Source organism: Vitis vinifera, chromosome 19, assembly GCF_030704535.1.
Source record: "Vitis vinifera cultivar Pinot Noir 40024 chromosome 19, ASM3070453v1".
Taxonomy (NCBI): domain Eukaryota; kingdom Viridiplantae; phylum Streptophyta; class Magnoliopsida; order Vitales; family Vitaceae; genus Vitis; species Vitis vinifera.
In genome coordinates this window covers 32501-51482 of record NC_081823.1, presented here as the reverse complement: position 1 = coordinate 51482, position 18982 = coordinate 32501, and the positions used below count along the sequence as shown (strand labels likewise).

The 18982-nt window shown below is 36.5% G+C and overlaps 1 protein-coding gene across 3 annotated transcripts in view; it reads right to left on the bottom strand.

Annotated features, from left to right (window-relative positions):
* Window positions 1-886: 886 nt before the first annotated feature.
* LOC100243589 (uncharacterized) overlaps window positions 887-18982 on the bottom strand; it is an 18440-nt gene continuing 344 nt past the window's right edge. The window contains exons 2-13 of one of the 3 annotated variants that reach the window (XM_010645744.3): window positions 16616-17933; window positions 16145-16279; window positions 15868-16012; window positions 14449-14751; window positions 13386-13647; window positions 12728-12894; window positions 12503-12613; window positions 10648-10699; window positions 10443-10552; window positions 10215-10343; window positions 2612-2701; window positions 887-1746 (exon numbers count right to left, since the gene is read on the bottom strand). In XM_010645744.3, the coding sequence (XP_010644046.1) occupies window positions 1735-1746; window positions 2612-2701; window positions 10215-10343; window positions 10443-10552; window positions 10648-10699; window positions 12503-12613; window positions 12728-12894; window positions 13386-13647; window positions 14449-14751; window positions 15868-16012; window positions 16145-16279; window positions 16616-17862 (2763 nt within the window). In that variant the 5' untranslated portion in view covers window positions 17863-17933 and the 3' untranslated portion in view covers window positions 887-1734. The remainder of the gene's footprint in view (window positions 1747-2611; window positions 2702-10214; window positions 10344-10442; window positions 10553-10647; window positions 10700-12502; window positions 12614-12727; window positions 12895-13385; window positions 13648-14448; window positions 14752-15867; window positions 16013-16144; window positions 16280-16615; window positions 17934-18982) is intronic. The other 2 variants (XM_010645741.3, XM_010645743.3) reach the window with 2 other exon arrangements.

Sequence of the window (18982 nt, the reverse complement as noted above, 5' to 3'; positions counted from 1 at the left end):
TTCTCAGGTTGCTCTTAAATTTCTCTCCTCCGAAAAGGTGGGGGAATTTTGTGACGACTCACAGTACCAAATGATGAATGGAATATGCTCTGTTTCCTTTTAGAACTAATAGATTAAAAGGGTTACATCAACCTAATTTTATAAATCCAATCGCTGTCATCTTTGATATAAAAAATAACACAATTTTTATATAACTGTCTTTCACTCTTTTGATTGTTAGTTTTTCTCCCATATGATCGTATATTATTTAAGAGTATCAATTACAGGTAGATGAATTAATTGATTGATCATTCAAGAGTTTTATGTACAAAAAACTCAAATTATAAATAGGTAATTAGAAAAAAATATATATATATAAATATGATGTTACTTTTGTAATTTGATTATTACAAACTTTAATTTGTACATAATATTTATGAGTAATGAAGGAAAATGGAAAAATATAAAGGAAAATTGAAAAATATAACCTACACAATGATACGAATGCATTCAAATTGATAAATGACGTGTTCTACTTCTCATACAGTGGATAAATCACTTATGTGATGTATGTTATTAAAAGTAAAACAACTTATAAACATTAAGAAACACTTCTAACTCATCTTAAAATTAGACTCTCAGTCCCACTCAAGGCTGCAAGTTAGTTAAATTCCACACTTCCTGAGCTCTTTTGTCTCACCATCTCAATGCCCTCGTGTTCCTTCTGCCCTTCTCTGTTTGCTCCTCTGATGGAAGAAAATTCAGGTGGCAAATGAAAACTTGCTCGTAGTCTAAAACAATTAAATGAGAGTATATCAGAATGATAATGAAAATAGGGTGGCAATAGAGCGAATCATAATCTCGTGTAGACAAGAAGAATCAAAATAGTAGTGAGAATGGGATTTAGTTTCCATAGCAATAAATTTTTTATTTCTATTCTCATTCTAAAAAATTATCCAAATAAATTAATGAAGGGAGATTGAATTGATCTTCATTCCCATTTTATGTTTCAATGTTCCAAATGTGACCTTAATACTCATTCATTTCAGGCCCAAAGCTGCCATCTTGAAATATGAAAACAAATTTACACGACTCCCTCTGAATCAATGTAATACAAGGACAACATACTCTACAGGGCTCGCCAACAGGTGATTAGGATAAAAGGAGCCAATGTCTTAATTGACTGACTACTGCTCCCAGCATTCCTCATTCGGAATTCAACAGCTTTGAGATGAATCAACCTGACTCCACAGCAGCTCAGCATAAGCCTTCTCTTCTTCCTTCTCCTCTGCAACATGGTCAGTTACCTCTACCGCCTCTTCCTCATCTGGGAGCTCCTCTTCTATCATTTCTTCAGTATTTGTTGCTGCTACAAGTTTTTCATGCTCTTGCTCAGTAAGTTCAGCTAATGCCTCTGTCATGGCTTGAGTTGTTGCAGGTCTATCTCTGGGGCCATATTTTGGGGCAGGCATGACAAACGGCAAAACTACATCATCCAAGTTTGTACTACTTTGGTTGCCGTTACCTTTTGTAGCTGATGGGGGGAAAATGAAAATGATCCCAAGTTCATAGTTACAAATGTGAAGCCTCTGATCGAAGCAAGAGTCAGCTTTGTGAGTTCCAGTTGTTTTTATTCCAAAAGGATTGGAAATTGGACGTCCCCAAGCAGCTGCACTGAAGTTATGTGACCCACAATAGACCCACCCAAAGGAAGATGAATCCATTTTTGACTGAAAGCGTCTTTGTGCCACCTGCTCAGAAAGCATGCTATTTTAATTAAGTCAACGACGACACTGTGTACCACCGTGTACTACCTTTTCAGAAGCTAAGGAGAAACAGAAGTAATGTGGTGAGTAGGAATCAAATGAGAGGGAAGTCGGTAATCAGCAAGTTATCAAAGTCCCTGTTCACCACCAGATTATATTCTCACTCTAAATTGGTGGCAATTGCATGATGGCATGGGAAGGTACTTTCAACTTGGGAATATGTGGCTTAAAGAAGAGAGTTTTGTGGCCGAAGCAGTTGAGTAGATTGATGGCTAAGCTATTTGTCAAGTGACTCCAGCTCGAGTTTTTAATATGCTTTCGTAAGAGCCAAGTAATTTGATACAACTTGTTTTAGGCTCCATTTGGACATCAGAAGCATCAAGGAAATAAAAAGATAAAAAGGAAGAAAAAATCTTAAGGTTTCTTGTTTGGTTTCTGGTGAAAATTTTGTAGGAATGAAATATAATAAAATTTATTTGAAAAATAAATGCATTATCAAATTCTTCATCCTCTATTTAAAAAGAGAATATTATGGCAGACAGTTTGGAGAAAAAAATTATAGAGTACAAACCTATACTTTATTATTTTCCTTTTCTTTTTCCCTTCCTGTCTCATTTCTCTCATATTTTTGAGATCCAAAAGCAACAAAGGGTTTGGATGAAGGGAAGAGAGAAAAAAGGAAAAAAGAGAGAAGGATACAGGTTTTCTCAACCCTAATTTTATTATAAAATAATATATTTTTAAAACATAACTATCCATTGAATCCACAATGCCATACAAAGAAATAAAACCTCATCACACTGACTTGGTGGTATGACTTCTGCCAATAATTGCAAATCATTCATCTAATAAGAGGAAGTCCTTACCTTGACATGCATTGGATGCTTCACTCTATCACTGGGATGAGGAATTGCATCATGAATTGTGCTTACATTCTTCAACCGTTGCCATGTTTTCTGTAAAAAAAAGGTGGTAGTGTTTCAAATACAGAAAGCTACATTTCAAATAAAATGCAAATTAAAAAGAAAAACATTAGAGTTTTTGAGAAATCACTACAGCATCTATATCCATTTACATCTATGCATTTACTCAATCCATAACATGCATTAACAACCCATAAATTTAGTTGCAAAATAAATCACAACAAACACCAGAGATCAGGTTTTGCTTCTATGGTTCTATTTCCCAATATATCAGCATTTAGAGTAATCTGGATATTTTTAGTTCTAACATTCTTCACTAGCCAGATGAAATCATAACCTTAAATTACTTGATGAAGCCATAAGTTATTTAACACAAACTTATTTCCTAAGTAGTAATTGAAGTTATCAATTATATTATTTAATAAAACTTGATGTAGGATTTGTATGTTTAAAAGAACATAGTTACTCTACTTCGATAAGTAATATCAAGTAGTTTTCAACATAAGGTACCTGCACTTAAAGAAGCTCTGAAGAAAAGGAATACTCAAGACAGATTTGGGTCAGGTTTGCCCATATCTTTTGGAAACATTTTGCTGAGGCTGTTCACAGTCTTAGCAGCCAACCAGCAAAGGGGAAATGCTCTTAAGGCTGAGGTTTTGGTGCTCCTTTTTTACCTAAGGGAAGCTACAAATTTGGGACTCTTTAGATTTGCTTATTAAAGGAGATTCATTCATGGAAGTTTATGGTAGGTTGGAACTCTGTTGGGATTCAGAATCGGTGAATGAGGAAGCAGATTTTCCAGCAAAGAGAGCAGCCAACTTCTTGGTGCGTGAGAGAGAGAGAGAGAGAGAGAGTAGTGAATCACAGCAGACATGGTAGCTAAGATTCTGAATTTGTAAGGGAGTTGCACCCGAATGGATTGCCCATGGTTGGAGGGGTTTTTCTTAGGGGTGGCAATTCACATTGGTAGGTTGTGTTCATGTCATGTCAAAACTTGGGCATTCTACTATATAGGTCAACCCAAACACAACATGAAGAATAATTGTGTTAAAAACATAAACTCAAATATTATCTAATTATTAAACAACCAACACATTGTGTAACTCATTTAACCCATTTAATAGCCAGACCCTCGTATTTAATAATTAGGTGCAACCCAGCTATATATATATATATATTATAAGTATGCAGAAAACATTATAGATAGAAGAAAGGTTGAAACTCACCAATGTACACCAGAAATATACAAAGGAAGACAAGTAGAAAGAACAAAGAAAAAGAAGGGCAAAGAAATAAAACCACCTGGCCATAACTGCTTAGGCTTCTAACCAATCTACAAAATCAATCAAAGACATAGGAATTCCTTGTAAATGAATCCTAACATGGTCCAATAAGGAAAGCAAAAGAGCAAATTTAAGCGCTTGGTCCGTAGTTTCCACATCTTCAGAAACCCTCCAATTTCTTTCACACCAAATGACCCAAAAAAGGCACAAAGGGACAACTAGGCAAGCTTTCTTCCGTTTTTTTTCCTACTTGCACCCCACTCCAACTTAGCAACATCGATCTAACTGAAGAGTGCATCACCCACTGCAACCCAAATAACAAAAAAATCAACTGCCATAGATAACCAGTTGTAACACAATGTAGAAGCAAGTGGTCGATAGACTCCTCCCTTTTACACAAAAAACATCTATTTACTAAAGAAACCCCCCATTTTTTTCAAGCGATCTAAAGTTCCCCAAGATGCTTCCCATGCAGAAAAGCCAAATATTGTAGGAACCCACAGGTTCCAAACCACTCTCATTGGAAAAGCCTCTGCACCACCTAAAGTTAGGAAAGAGTAGAACGCTTTAGCGGAAAACTTTCGTTCCTTGAGGCTAACCAAGTCATTCTATCCTCCATCTCACGCCTAATTGAATGCTTTTGAATTCTCCACATGTCTACAACCTACAAATCCTTTGAAATGGTGATGACAAATAAGGCGGGGAAAGAATCTTTTAGTGAGGTGTTGCTACACCACTTATCCAACCAAAACTTGATTCTCCACCCATTCTCAATAATGAAGCCAACCCTACTTTTAAAAACCTTCTTATTTTTCCTAATGGCTTTCCAAAAGCCTACATTATAACCTTCCCTAAGCACCCCCAAAGTCCAACCTCCATCTTTCTCCCCAAACTTCCCAACAATCACACACCTCCACAAAGTCGATTTTCAAAGCAAATCTCCAACTCACTTACACAGAAGTGCCTTGTTAAGAATAGTGAGATTCCTAATTCCTAACCCCCCTATTTTCTTGTTTAAACACACTTTAACACAATTCACTAGATGAGGTTTTTTCTCTAAAGCACTTCGACCCCACAAAAAATCTCTTTGGAACTTTGAAAGCCTTAACTTACCCTTCTTGGAATCACTAAGAGGGATATGTGGTAGATAAGGAGACTAGATAAAATGCTTTCAATGAGAGTGAGTCTCCCCCTTTTCAACAAGTATTGCCTTTCCCATAAGGCTAATCTTTTTAGCACTCTCCTCTCCACCGCTTCCTACACTGTTGTTGACTTGAATGAGGCTCCCAAAAGAAGACCTAGATAAGTAGATGGGAGACTCCCCATCCGACAACCCAACTCAATTGCTAGCTCTTCTAAATTGTCAATCCTTCCCACTGGGATGATCTCACTCTTATCCAAATTGACTTTCAACCAAGGATGAAAATATTGGTAAACACGGATATATTGGTACTTGGATTTTATAAATATATAAGAAATATCGGTAAAATATCGATGAATATCTAGACAAAGATATCAGTGAGATAGAAATTGTTCAAAATTCATAAAAATGATTGAAAAAACTTTTTTAAAAAAAAGATAAAATAAGCAAGAATACACATATTAAAGTTATTTTGCAAGTGTAATTAACATAGGTATGATCAAAGATAATATTTATCAAATTTTTTTAGAAAAAATTAGCTTAAATTCCTTTAATATATTTATATTCCTTTATTTTAAAAATTAAAAACTATTTTTATCAAAACATGTTTTATCATATTTTAAATAAAAAATTAAATCGATTTATATAAAATATTTTATTTAACATTTAATTTCTAAAATTTGATTACAAATTTGTGGTGACAACTTTTTGCTATTAACATTAATTTATTTAAATAATAAAAATTATTAAAAATTATATTAATAAATTATCTTATTAAATTAATTTTAATTTATGAAATATTAGAACTTCATTAAATTTTTTTTATATTTTAACAATTTTTGAATAAATTTATATTTTTCAGATTTTAAAATAAAAACATTTAAAATTAAATAAAATTAAAAGGATAAATAAAAAAAATTTAAAAGTGAAGTGATAGTAAATTTTTAAAATAGGATAAATGAGATAAATATGAAAGATAATTTAAAATAAAAGGATAATATAAAATAAAAGGTTAATATAAATTTAAAAACAAAACAACACGGTTTTAAAAAAAAATTAGCGATTTTAAAAAAATCGCCAATTTATCAACGATTTTAAAAATATCACCAATTTATCGACAATTTTAGAATAAATCACTGATTATTTGCTGATTTATTGGCGATATATCACTGATTTTTTGAAAAAATTGGCGATTTTTCACCGAAAATTTGCCTCCACATGCACGTGTTCTCCATTTCCGATTTTTCAACGAAAAATCAATCATTGACTGATATATCAACAATATTTTGTTGAAATCACCTATTTTTTACCCGAAATTTCTTCTAGCAAATAATTGGTGGCCGATTTCATATCAACCACCTCCGATATTCGATATTTCCCGAATTATCCCGAATTTTCAATCCATGCTTTCAACCTTGAAATCACTTCAAACCACATGAAGGGATTCAAATGCATCAACTACTCTTCATTTGTCTCACAAAAAATGATACTACTATCAACGTACAAAAGGTGAGTCACCTCAATTACCCTTCCCACCCACCAAGAAACAAGAGATGAAACCTCATTTCCTTACCTTAACAAGCAACTAACTTAAAGCCTCCATCACCAGAACAAATGAATAAGGGGAGAGTGGGTCCCCTTTTCTTTGAATTGTAGAACTTTGGAAAAAGTTAGTGGGGGTCCCATTAGCTAAAACTAAGAAAGAAGCTGAAGATATGCATCACTTCATCCAACCCACCCACTTTTGCCCAAAACCTATTTTCTTCATAACTGCCATCAAAAAATTCCAATTAATATGATTATAAGCCTTTTCAATATCAAGCTTACAAATGATTCCAGAAGTAGAGCTCTTTAACCTTAAATCAATAGCCTCATTTGCAATTAGAGTTGTATCTAAGATTTGTCTTCCTTCCACAAAAGCATGTTGAAAATCAAAAATTACTTTGCTGACAACCCTCTTTAACATGTTAGCTAACACTTTGGCTAGAAGCTACAACCCTCCAATTAAACTGATGGGTCTGAAAACATTTAAATCCTCTACACCCATTTTATTTGGAATCAAAACCAAAAAAAGTAGCATTCAAACTCTTCACAAAGGAGCTTCTCTGAAAGAATTCTTTGAAGGAACCCATCACCTCCACTTTTACAAAATCCTTGCATTGCTACCAAAAAGCCAAAGTGAAACCATGTAGCCCAAGAGTTTTGTCCCCTTCTAAGCTAGACAAAAGCACAAAAAACCTCCTCCTTCGAAAAAGGAGCCTCCATAAACCTTGCATTTGCACTTTCTATACACAAAAAGGCCATACCATAAATACTAAGTCTCTAGTCCCCCCAAAGAGGAGATTACGGAAAGCGCTTGCAACACCAATCTTAATCTCTATATCCTCGGAAAGTGAAGTCCCGTTCACTCTAATTCTGACCTAATAATTTCTTATTCCATGAGCATTAGCCATGTTGTGGAAGAAACCAATGTTCCTATCACCCTTTCTTAACCACAAAGCCCTGGATTTCTGCCTCTAAGAGATTTCCTCTATCAAAGCCCACTTGTAATATTCTTCCACAACATGCTTACTAGCATCTCCCTTTTTAGAACTAAGGGTGGAATTCCTCTTACTTGGATCTTAAAAATCAACCTACTACAAGGCCTCTTCCTTCCTAACTAAGACTAAACCAAACACTTCTTTGTTCCACACCTTTAAATCCTTTTTCAATTATTTCAACTTTTAAGCCAAGACAAAGCTGAAAGAGCCTCTAGCTAAGTAGCTAGTCCACCAAATTTTAACATGCTCTAAGAAGCCCTATTTTTTTAGCCACACATCGTTGAACATGAAAGGGGTTCCACCTCCTCATTCCACCACCATCTAACAACATTGGAATGTGATTAGAGCCTGGTTTAGGAAGGGCACATGGGAGAATATTGTTGAAATGACTCTCCCAATCTTCTTAAACTAGGAACCTATCCAATTTTGAGGCAAGACTATTATACAAACCCCCACACCAAGTAAAATGACCTCAAATAAAAGGCAAATCCCACAACTTGAATTCTTTTATTATCCTTGAAAAATGCCTCATAGGAGAAGGACCTGGAACAATTCCTATTTTCTCCGAGGAATCTAGCTATGTTGAAATCCCCACCAACACGCCACGGGTCTCTCCATAATCCCTTGATGCCAATCAATTTAGCCCAAAAAGCCTCCTTTTCCTCATTGAGGATATGACCATACACCCTAGTAAAAGCCCACTTGAAGTCATCCTCATAATTCTGGAAGTGGCAAGAAATGGAGTAGGCACCCACTTCCTCCTGTAGGAGATCCAACACCCAATTATCCCATAACACCACAACACCACCTGAAACATCCGTAGAATCCAACACTCTCCAAATAAGAAATCTGCTTGTCCCCAAGCTCCTCACCAATTGAGTTGTTATTAGCTGGACTTTAGCCTCATGCAAACAAACCAAATATGGCCTTTGAGACCTTATAAGGGATTTTAAACCCTTTCATTTGTCCTCATCATTTACCCTTCTCGCATTCCATGAAAGAATCTTTAGCTTCATTGGTTAACAGAAACCATTTCCCACCCACCCTTGCCACTCTTGCTTTCATTACTAGAAGCCCCATCATAATTGACCGAGCAAGACAACTTCCTTAGCTCTCTATCCCTTCTTAGCTAAGGATCCAACTTTTTCTTACTCGTAGGATTCGAGTCTCCATCTTTTTTTTACCATGGCCGATATCTCATTTTCAAAACTCCTCTGTGGGTAACCGTAAAAACCTACTCAACTCCAAAAACTTGTTCTCTATCCCTAGTGAAACTTGAAGACATCCCTTTTGGGTCCTCTGCATTAGTCTCCCACAACTAGGCCATCATTTGTCCTCTTATGCCTTTCTCTAGATAGTTAGAAATTTCCATCGAGCTCCCATTCAGGAGAACCATCTTCAAAGGACACTCAAACAAGATCTCCCCATTATAGTCCCCTAAGGAAGGCTTATTCAAACAAGCCTTAAACAACCCATCTTCCCATAGAAAAAGAGAGAAGAGAAAACCTTACCCCCCAAAGAAGCGAAAGAAGTAAACACACCTGAAAACCTAACTGCCTCTACCAAAAGGGCCCCTTCTGTCATGGTTAGCATCATCACCATGCTTGTTGAGCTCATTTTCATCGATGAAGCAATCCCCAACCCACAAAGGTCTTCACTCTTGCTATCCTCCTTTTTGGCAACAAAGGGCAAAAACTCCTCGAAAGGGAGGTGAACTCTTTTTGAAGTAGTTGAAGATGAGCCTCCACTATAACTCCCCCTTAACTGGCCCAAATCAAACAAGCTTTTTGATGGGCCTCTAGCCTAAACTGAACTTAAGCCCAAATCCTTCTCCTCGGCCTTCACAAAGGGAAGAGCCTAAATTAACCAAAGTGGCCTCAATTAGCTAAATCCCATCTTCAACCACCTTTGGTTTGTTGTAGACAATCTTTGGAACCACTTGCTCCACCCAAGGGAGGGTTTCCTCCCATAGCTGAATGGCGTAGCATAGTGACCCCACCACCACATTTAACAAAGTCGGCACATGTCTTCCACCATAATTGACTAAAACTCTAGCCCACTTCGAATTCCGTCGAAGCACAATGTCTTCATCATCTTTCACAAGACCCCCACAAGCGTTCCCCAACTTTTTTTTTTGATTGAGCAACCCCTTATTCCATAAATGCGATAGAAGGCCCATAACTCTCACCTAAGTCTCTAGAGCAATATCTCCTTTGCTACAACATCTTGCAACAGGAGAGCATCTATCCAAAAGGAGAAGCTCGCCTTCAACTCTTTTCGCCAAATCTAATCCAACTCGAAAAACCTTGACTCCTTTCCAACACCATACCAACAAGCTTACCTTTCACCACCCCAATGGAAATCTCAAAGGATTTCCACTCCACCACAAACTAGACTTTACATTCATCTATTATTCAACCCCAAGGTGATTGGAACTTTATGCTAAAAAAATATATAAGGAACATTGAAAACCAAAAGAGAAACAAGGAATTGAACAACTACAAGCATTTAACTCCATTAAAATACAAAGTCCACTTCAACTACATTGCATCATATTATTTTAAGCCAATCAAGTACTATACCTCTGAGAAGCAAAGTATGCGTCTTGAAGGCAAGATTCCACAACTTGAATTTTTTACTCTTTCAATAGTGGGGAAAACAATTTTAATGGATGGACTTCTTGATTCTTGACTAGCACTCCAGCAACCCCACTGTCAAGAGCATCAATGAACTGCTGAATCCATCAATGAATGCAATTTCAAGTTTTCAAGAATGGCTAGTGTAACAAAGGGTGTTAAAGTGCATTTTACCTCTGGATCAGACTCGTCAGATTCAAAGAATTGCAATGACCTCTTTCCAGCAGCTGCAGAAAATGCAGCTAGAAATTGTGCATTGATTGATGATCCAATTGAGGATGAACCTTGGAAATATAACAGATTGAAAACAATAAAATAAAAACATATTCCTTAAATTTCCTCTAGTGAGTTAGGGGAACATTGAGCAGAAAATGCTCACCATAAATGAAATCAGTTTCTTGTGATTCAGGCCATTGGTATCCACCTAAAATCTTGAAGAAAACAAAAAATATGTGTTAAGTTACTTGAGTGAATATCAAAGTTTTTAACTAACAAGATTATGAAATGGAGGTTTATGAAAAAGGATCATTTGTCTATGCTGCTTGCTTAATCAAACTGCATATTTTATCAGAGGCAAGGCCTGCTTTAACTTTGAGGACTCCCAAAAAGTTATTTCACCCCTAAAGCGGTGTTTGGATGACATTAAGACACTTCTTGATGTGCTTCTAGGTTAAAACATAAATTGGAGTATGATGTTAATTCACCAAGGATTGTATGCCTTGAGAACTCTTCATGTACTTTCGGTCATTCACAGATCAACCAATCCTGTCATAGCCCTCTACCTCTTCATTGGCTACTTGTTTCCATATAGTTTACCAATTTCATTAGTGTGCCACAACATAGGGTTCAAGAGAACTTTTGTTAATATATATTATGCCATGATTAAAGATTCTTCAAGCTTTCTTCTTTTTCTGATAGGCAAGAAAAAAATTTTATATGAACAGTGCCTAACAGAAGGACAAACCAAAGTACATAAAGTGTTTACAAAGGGCACCAAAGGGCAATGAGCAAGAAGAGAGTAACAAAAAAACAACTCCCTCCCCTTATCATTGCCAAACAATGAACAAAACATATCATAGAGATTGACACCTCATCTGTGAAGTTTCCAACCCAATTCCAAAACATACACAGAAATGAGGTTTTGAGTCCTTGCTTCATTTGATCCACATTTTAAAATGGCCTCCAATTTCTTTTCTTCCAAATTGCCCGAAATAAGCACAAAGAAGCACCCTTCCATGCTTTCTTCTGCTTCTTCTCAACAAATGACCCATCTAAACTTTTGAGCTAACTCCCTTATATTCTCCACCCTCCTCACTAGGACTAGCGCACTCTTCTCCAAATTAACTCTCAACCTTGACATGGCCTTAAATCACATAAGCATCAACTCAAGTAACTCAGTCGATCTGGGGAAGGCTCACAGAACACTAATGTATCAACAACAAACAGCAAATGAGAAACATCCACCCCCCATCTTCCCATTCCTCTCACCTACCACCTTGGCAAAGAACCACCACCCTTGGTCCTCTTTAGCAAACAGTTGAGGGCTTTCATGACAATCACCAACAGATAAGGAGAAAGAGGATCCTCTCAACCCCTTAGAGCTCTGAAAAAAGCCTGAAGAAGAACTGTTGACAAGAACAAAGAAGCTTATGGTAGAAATGCACCACTTAATCCAACTGATCAACCTATCACCAAAATCCATCTTTCTTAGCAACAAGAGTAAGAAGCTCCAATTGATATGATCATACGCCTTCTCTATATCATGAAATTGTCTTGAGAAGTAGGTTCCAATGACCCTCCTCGCTTGATAGCTCCCACATATCCGGAAAACAAGGCATCCATTGAGGTGGTTATGGTTTACAAAGAGGGGAAAGAAGTACTCACAGTTGAGTTGCCACATGGTCCATAGCATATATCCTTTCAAACTTTCCTCTCCTTTCATTATCCAAAATGAAACAAGTTCTACTTTCAAAGACATACCACCCTCTCCTAAGAATTATATATTGTATTAAAATTTGAAAACCTCCAGATCCAAACCCAGATTAGAAAGTTCATAACTGTAAAAAATTGATCTTTCATTATAAGAAGAAAATCTATGAATAGGAGATGGAAGTAAAACTTCAAGAAGTAAATTAGAGATGTAGAACCACAAATATGCTCAGTAGAAGATCCAGTAATGGCACAACAAGAAACTGCAGTTTTTTTTTTTTTTTTTTAAATTTCAGCACTGTTACCTCTTGTAGTCGCCAGAGGCCTACACACCTCTTTAGTGATGCAACAAGAGAGCAGATTGCAGAAAGATGTTCTGGTTGCATCATCTTTAATATATATGAAAAGCTAGCTCCCTGCACCAGACAAAATTAGAAGCCACTATAAGCATGAACATGCTACTGTTTGACAAATAAGCAGCAACCAAGTTAGCAAAGAAACCAAATGTAATAATGGCTCAAAAACCATACCTGTGATACATACAGTATCAATTGTACTTTGTGGGTTTTACCCCCTAAGGCAACTGCAAGAGCTTCCATAGGACAAACATATCCAGAGAATCTGAAGAAGCCACTATCCCATAAAGGAGAAACCCACTTCGCAACATCTCTAGGCAAAAACCCAAGTTGAATGCAATCTAGGGCAAAGAGTGAAGCAACAAATATTCCATGGGCAAGTTACAACATGAAAACCACAACTTGAATGACACACAAGCCTAGAGAGGGCAGATGTACACATGAAGAATTATGATCACCAAATCATAGAATACTGAACTCGCCTAGGAAAGAAAATGGTGGTTCCATACATGCATGTGTGCATCAAAAAATGTCAGTAAACTGAAAAATTTGTAATTGGTTTTTTCATGGTTATCAAAAAATGTCAGTAAACTGATGAAATGTGTAATCAGTTTGTTCAACTGGTTACTTGTTAGATTATGCATCTCTTGATGACAATATTATAGATTTAGTAGAAGAGTGCTCAAGTGGATTAGCACCGTACTAATTCATTTGACTTCTAAACAATATTCTATAAACAGATTTTCAGTAAAAACATCTAAATATGACAGAGTACCAAAGAGAACCAAAGATTTTTTGATCTGTGTGTCATATTAAGCAGTGCAAATTTTACCTCCTTCAGAATGCTCAACTGGTTCAGGAACAAGAATGCTTACAGCATTTGAATCTGCAGGTATGTTACTATTTCTTCTTAAAACAATCTCTGACATTCCATATTCATTTTTGTGGCACTTCCCAAGGAAAGCAGCCAATTTCTTGAGATGTGCACCATTTGCATCTGCTGCAGTGTGAAAAAGGTGGCTTAAACCAACTATAGATGCTTCAATTGAACCTAAGAACTTCATACCAAATGAACATGATGCATTCTGATTAGCCTGATAAAGAAAATGAAAAATGAAAAGATAAGAAAGTGAAATCATTGTACCAGGTCTTTCCTATCATTATTCATAAAAAATGCCCCTACTTGAAGGATAAGAGAGTCTTTTATAAAAATGCTATATTCACATTAGTTAAAGAGCTTTTACAAAATTCCATCCATGAATGGAGTGATGATAGGCCCTCTGTGGATATACCTACAAGCTTTAGCCTAATTGATATCAAGAGTTGTCCTCCTAAATGAGGTTTGGGTCTCTATTCCTATTGAAAACTCACCTTCTTATACATTGTACCTCTTAATACCATGGGTGGGATGGGGTTTAAAAGATTTTTTTTCTCCTAATAACCAGGGAACCTTCCATGGTAGCGCCCTTTGGACCCCCAATGGGGACCCAATCCATGGGGTGTTGATTGTGCCCACCACAACTAGCACTAGGTAATCTGGGGCATTCAACCAGCAGGAGGAATCGAACCCAGGACCATGTGCCTCATCACACATTCCGGTGCTCGCCCTAACCAATTGGGCAACCCTCAAAAGCTATGGGGTTTAAAGGATATCATGCAATCCAATGAACCATCATTCCACCCCACTACATCAGAACTTAATGTACTCAATAAACAATCAAAATTGAAATTCTATAGACTCTAAATTCTGGCATTTCAATTTCTTCCAGTAAATTTCAAGTTTCTCATCCATTTTCACCCTCAAGGAAATATTGAAATGGCAAATGAACATTTTCAAGGATCCAAGAAAAAAATAGCACAAGAACATGCAAGCATGTACACATGAAGATACTCACATGTAAGAATTGCATAGATTTTGATGCATGGGGAGTTCTATGGAAATGAATTCCAGGTACTGAAGCAACCAGGTGTCCAGTAGCCCCTTTAAAATCATACTTAGTCAACTCCATAATCCAATGGGCCTGACTGGGCACATCAATCACAAGAGATGCCATAAATCCAGCCAGCTGAGCAGCAAAATCTGATCTTGAATCTAGATTTATTTCTCCATCACAAAATTGAGTAAAAATAGAGGAATAATCAGGCGGACTTATCCGGGGGAAATCTTGCCACCAAACGGTATTGGTCACACTGTTCCACTGCAGAATTCAAGGAATCAGATGAGAAACACAATATAGAGGAAGATCGACATTTTTATTTAGCCAAATAAATCTAATACATAAATTGAAATAAGGTTTTAGAAGAATACTATACTTTAACAAAGGAAAATGCAACAATGACCCCTTTTTTTTACCACCTGCTCATGCAAGAAGTGATCATTGAATTTAGGAAAAAAAAATTATATTTATTTTACTCTTCCCACCTTTTCTATGTCCATGATCACCTGTTGTATCAACAAGTAGTTAAAACTATGACAAAAGAAGGTCGCAAAGGTAGCAATGGAGGCCAAGATTTTGAATCTTTCAAATTTATTGGTGGAGGCAGATTCCAGTGAAATGATCTCATTGGAGTCAGTCAGAGAGAGGTCCTTGGAAGTACGACGTGCAACTCTGTGAAATACTAAATCTAGCTTGGGCTGTTTCTTCTCTTGGTCCCTTCATTTGGCTAATGATGTCGTAGAGTAGATGATTTTTTAACCCCTTGAGTTGTGCATTGTTGTCAAATTTTGTATATGTTTTTGTTTCATCCTTGATCTATATATTTATCTTGCTCCCTTTGCTTCATGTGAAGGATTTTTCACTATTCAGTTTTACTTAAAATTTATCAATAACAATAACAAACATAAGAGAATAAGGAACAAAAATGAGACTAAGGTACAAAACAATCGGATCGAGGTAAAAATAATAGGACCATATAAGAGGTACAAAGTAATGAGACCCACACCACTTGATTGGTGGTGTTTTTTGGTAAGCACCGAATCAGTATTGTAGCGAGACCCTTAAAAGAAACTAAATAGAGGACTATATCTCATACCCATTAGAATATATTTAATACTACACAAAACTATAAATTTAGAATTCTATATTTGTAAGCCAAGCAAACACAAAATATTTGTTGGAAAATAAAGCTCTTCATTCAAATTTTGCTGATTATTAAGATTTTTTTTTTTGTTTTATTTATTTTTATTTTTTTATAAAAACACTATCACAAGAAAACTAAAAAAAAAAAAAAAAATTGGCAATAGCACTGTAATTTGTAATAACAAACAACTCATGAAATGTAAAGAACGAGACTTTGAACTAAAAAGTGATAACCTGTTTTGCCACTAAGTTTGCAGAAGTAATGATGATACGAATACTATCTTCTCTTTGCAAAACAAGCAACTTTGGGTGATGGCAAGCAACACCTAATTTCTTGCGGTCTCTACCAAAGGCAATGGCCTCAGGAAAAGGAGGATGCCTATTACAATAAGTGAACTACATCACAGAACCGTTGATATCAACAAAGTAGAGCAACTCAGAATGCTGCCTTAATTTACCATGTATACCTTTTTTACTTGTAATGAATAAAAAACATATAATCGTTACTTACACAATGACCAAGTTTGGATAATCAGAGTAAGGCACATATGCCCTTTTGTCAGCACTTGAACTCCAACATCTTTCAGTGTGATGACATGCAATTGTGACAGGCAGATGTCCAGGAACCTTGCAATATGATAAAAACCTACCAAGAAAACCTACCTTAGAAATGGGAATAGAAACTAGAAATAAAAATAGGCTCTAACTTGAAGAATATGGTAACTAGAAATGATGAAATTATGGCTAATTAAATGCCAATTTCAAATGGCAAGATGCCAATGAATAGATTGACAGCAACACCTATTGGAGTAACCAAAAGAAGTACTTATTAGTCAACAACATAATTAAACAAGCCCACTATGTCAGTACCACTTGCTCAATGATACCTGAGGAGATGCCAGTTCTCTAGTTATTTTAAAATGTGGACAATATGATATCATTCGAGCAAAAGGAAACAGTCAAGAGGCATGTGCAACTTTACCATAAAACATCGCTTGTAAATGTCGCAACAAATATCCGTGAAAGGTTTTCAACAGGAAAAAGAAGCTCTGGCAAAGAAATGACAGTATGATTACCAGATGAACTATAATTCATGAATTCAAGGCGATTTAGATAAAACTTCTTTCCAGGTGGGGGACAAGATGTGCCCCAAGTTTTATTATGCATAACACCATGAAATTGTTGATCATTCTCCTTGCCCATAGAATTCGAGGACAGAGTCTTAGGTTTAGCACTGGCAATCACATCAGCATGAGGAAATCCAGCATGATCAAGTTGATATAATTGATAACGAGGAACCGGAACACATGTTGGAGAAGGGTTTAACTCAGAAACTAGTACTGATTGCCTGTTAAGGAAAATAGAATTCAATTGTAGCCTGTTGGCCCTTATATTTTCAGAACTCTCAACATTTTGCAAGCCCTGGCTGGGCCATGGGATTCCCTTGAGAACGGGAGACAATTTAGCATCAGTGCTTAATAGAAAGCTCGGAAAATTGTTCAGTCTGCTGCTGCAAGAACATAGGCCTTGAATTTCACTATATGAAGTAACAAATCCTCGAATATAAGAGATTGGGTCATCACTATTCAATATGCATCTGCACTGACCTAAATAGAAGTTTGCTCTCCTAGTTATAAGGTCATCACTTTCAGATGTAGGAGAAGGATTAATTGGGCCCGAGGATGCTGCTTCCCCTCTCCCCTCCAGAGCCTCCTCTGTAAAAACAATCCTTTGGATAAGAAACCCAGCAAGACGTTCATTTTGACAAACAAATGAAACCTCGTCTCCAGCAGACAACTCTTTGAGGGTGTCCTTTCCTATCTTAAACCCATTGAGAAAAATCCCATTCAGAGAAGGCCTAACCGCTGTCTCTTCCAGTTTATCAAGATCTCCTTTTGTCCTAAATCTTCCTCCGTCCAATATGAAAATCTTGCGGTGAAAGCCATCAAAGAGTATCTGACAGTGCTGCTTACTAACTCGACGGTCCTCAAGCACGTAGTCACAAGACTGGTGGCTCCTGCCAATGGTGCATGGCCGATCCGGCACAAGATGAATTATTTTGCAACAACAGCCAGTGGCGGTTGAAATAAAAGGGGTATGGAATGAATCAAAATAAATAAATGCCGCTTTCACAATTTCTCTTGCTACCCTCTTGCGAGGCCAATGCTTCTGCCCTCCCCCTCCACCTTCTCGTTCTGCCCGCCTAATTGTTGAATCCAAAAGCTTCATTAGAAGCTCTAAACTTCCGATGAAGAAAGTGAAAACCCTTCCTTCATGTTGAATTTTCCTGTCCCTATTTTCTATTTATATATATACATATAGAAAAGATACAAAACGTAAGTGTATTCACATTTCAATAAAATAAAAAAATAAAAGCATAAAAAAGAAAGAAACTTAAATTTAAAACAGCCATACTTAATATATTTAAATAAAATATTTATGATTTTGTATTCTATATCACCAAAGGTAGGGATGACAACAAGGTGGGTTGGAATGGGATACCCCTACCCCATTCCCATCCCAATTTTATAATTATTTCCCATCCCCATCCCAAACCCAAGGCGGGGTTGGTTAATGTCCTCCATTCCCATTTAAAAGAAAAAAAAAATGATAATCCCATCCCCATCCTCAGTGTGTTTTTGGGGTGCATAGTGCAGTGCGGGTCTAGTTGGGTCAGGTCAGGTACAGAAAACCATGAATCCTCCTATCACAAAAACCATTAACAGGGTTGCTTAGGGTGTTTTCAACACCCTTGTGTCCTTCCTATTGCAACAATGAAACAAAAGAGGGAAAAATCCACTTGATGTATACAAAGAATGCCAGTAACTGCTATGAAAACCTAAATTGCTCGATGTGCCATATCAGTAAAAGGAACTCTGGGTGTGAATAATCCATATCCCTAAATGATAGAGGGATCTAGAGGACCTAAATTGGCAAGTAAAAAGCCCATGCAGGATGGAACAAGAAATCCCCCTATGTAAAGAAGACAGGAAGCCTGAACAATCATTGCAAGCTTTGCCATCCCATTAAACATCACATTAATGAGACAGAAAAACAGCGTCCTAAAAAACTTCCCTCCATCCGCTTGAGTTCCATATGGCATTTGTGTCCTCAAGAACACAATCAAGGAGATTAACGAAAGAGTTACCTTCATTAGAAGCCACTCCCTTGCAAAGAAAGCCTTCAACAATACATAATTAAAGATATCATACTTCTCAGTCACCAGAGCGACTAGGTGGGTTCTGGTCTTATTTAAAAAATAACAAGAACTGATGAGCATTTAAACTAAAAGAACGACTAGAAATAAGGACAAAAAAAAAAAAGAATAAAATGACTACTGTTTTTTTCA